Genomic DNA, 1,449 nt, shown 5'->3' on the forward strand with positions numbered 1-1,449 from the left:
CGTCTGCACCAAAGGCGGCATCAAAAAAAGATAATAAATACACAAACCTAATATGTATCTTAAATGCGTATTTGCATGTGATCTATCAATTTATGGATCCAACTTAACCCACACAAAATGCCAAGTATGACTCAGTTATGGCTCTTGCAATCGACAAAACCTAGATAGTTTAGAAATGGTCTAAGACAACATGATCACTTAAAGATAGATAGAAAGTAGAAATACTTGACAACATTATTGATTTAATTTAATTTTTCAGAAGAAAAACATTTTTTATACTTAAGCAAAGCATCTTCCATTTTGACAAATGAATATATACATATCTCATAGCCGATGTGAACATGCATCAAATTTGCACCTCATCTCATGAAATTATAAATATGTCAAAGGTTGGCAAAAATTCATCAGAAGATATTGTCATAAATGAATTTAACGTTAGCTACATCCAACCAACGCAAGATAAAAAAAATAATCAGAGACTTACAGACGCGCTTTACTAGATAACTTACTACATGACTTAAAAAGGGAATATCAACAAAAATATTAAAAATAGTACTAACAAATAAAGTACTCACTTTTTTCCTCAATCGACTTTTTCTTGCAGCTTCACGATTTTGAGCAAGCCGACGAAGCGTCTGCAAAAGCACAGATACATTTAATCCTCTAGCATTTATGTGAGACGTCAACTTAATTGACTAAGTGTAAAAACAACTGACTACCTTTTGATCGCTTGTCTTTTCCTTTGATCTATCACTAGAATCTGAAGCTGCAATAGTTGCAAGATGTCCTTGTTCAAACTAAGCAACAAAAGAAGTGCATGAGTTATCAAGCATACTTCAGCTCAAAATGATAAAGACAGCGCACCTTTATGTAGATGAACAAGACAATAGTACCCAAACAAAATAGAATAACAAAATGAGTTCATTTACAGAAAGCAGACTCAAAATGGGGATATAATCTTAGGTGCATTTTTCCTTAACGTTCAAAATAAATAAACTTCCAACTTCTAGATAATCAGAAACCACTAAAAAAATAAATCAATAAACAGTAGTTGTTTTCAGCACATCCCGATTATTTTCTAATGGTACAGGGATGAAAGGAAAGGAAAATCTTGCAACAATCCACAAGTGGAAGTAAACATATTACTTCGAGGAACCCCATATCACTGGCCGAAAGTTGAGCAAATGAGTGAGAGCAATCTCATAGAGATCTGCCTCGTACCATACTCATCGATTGATGAGGTCCAACAGATTTTAAGAGGCCCTATTTTAAGTCTCGTAAGTATATAAATTTGAGATATATTTATTTGATCCCACTTATTCCATCTTTCCAAGCAAAGTTGAATCTGGGAGGTCTTTTCCAGTGGTTCCCATATGAGAGGGACTGTTAACAATTATGTTTGCTCAATATAAATTATTAGTGCACAACCCAACATTTTAACCTTAGGGT

The 1,449-nt window shown here is 33.6% G+C and overlaps 1 protein-coding gene across 1 annotated transcript in view; it reads right to left on the minus strand.

Moving 5' to 3' along the window:
• The window catches only part of LOC109831732 (transcription factor HBP-1b(c38)-like), a 16,248-nt gene that overhangs the window by 5,041 nt on the left and 9,758 nt on the right, over nt 1–1,449 (minus strand). Inside the window, exons 5-6 of the mRNA XM_020399127.1 lie at nt 720–797; nt 576–635 (exon numbers count right to left, since the gene is read on the minus strand). Of these exons, the coding sequence (XP_020254716.1) occupies nt 576–635; nt 720–797 (138 nt within the window). The remainder of the gene's footprint in view (nt 1–575; nt 636–719; nt 798–1,449) is intronic.

The sequence above is a fragment of the Asparagus officinalis genome, chromosome 2, assembly GCF_001876935.1.
Source record: "Asparagus officinalis chromosome 2, Aspof.V1, whole genome shotgun sequence".
Taxonomy (NCBI): domain Eukaryota; kingdom Viridiplantae; phylum Streptophyta; class Magnoliopsida; order Asparagales; family Asparagaceae; genus Asparagus; species Asparagus officinalis.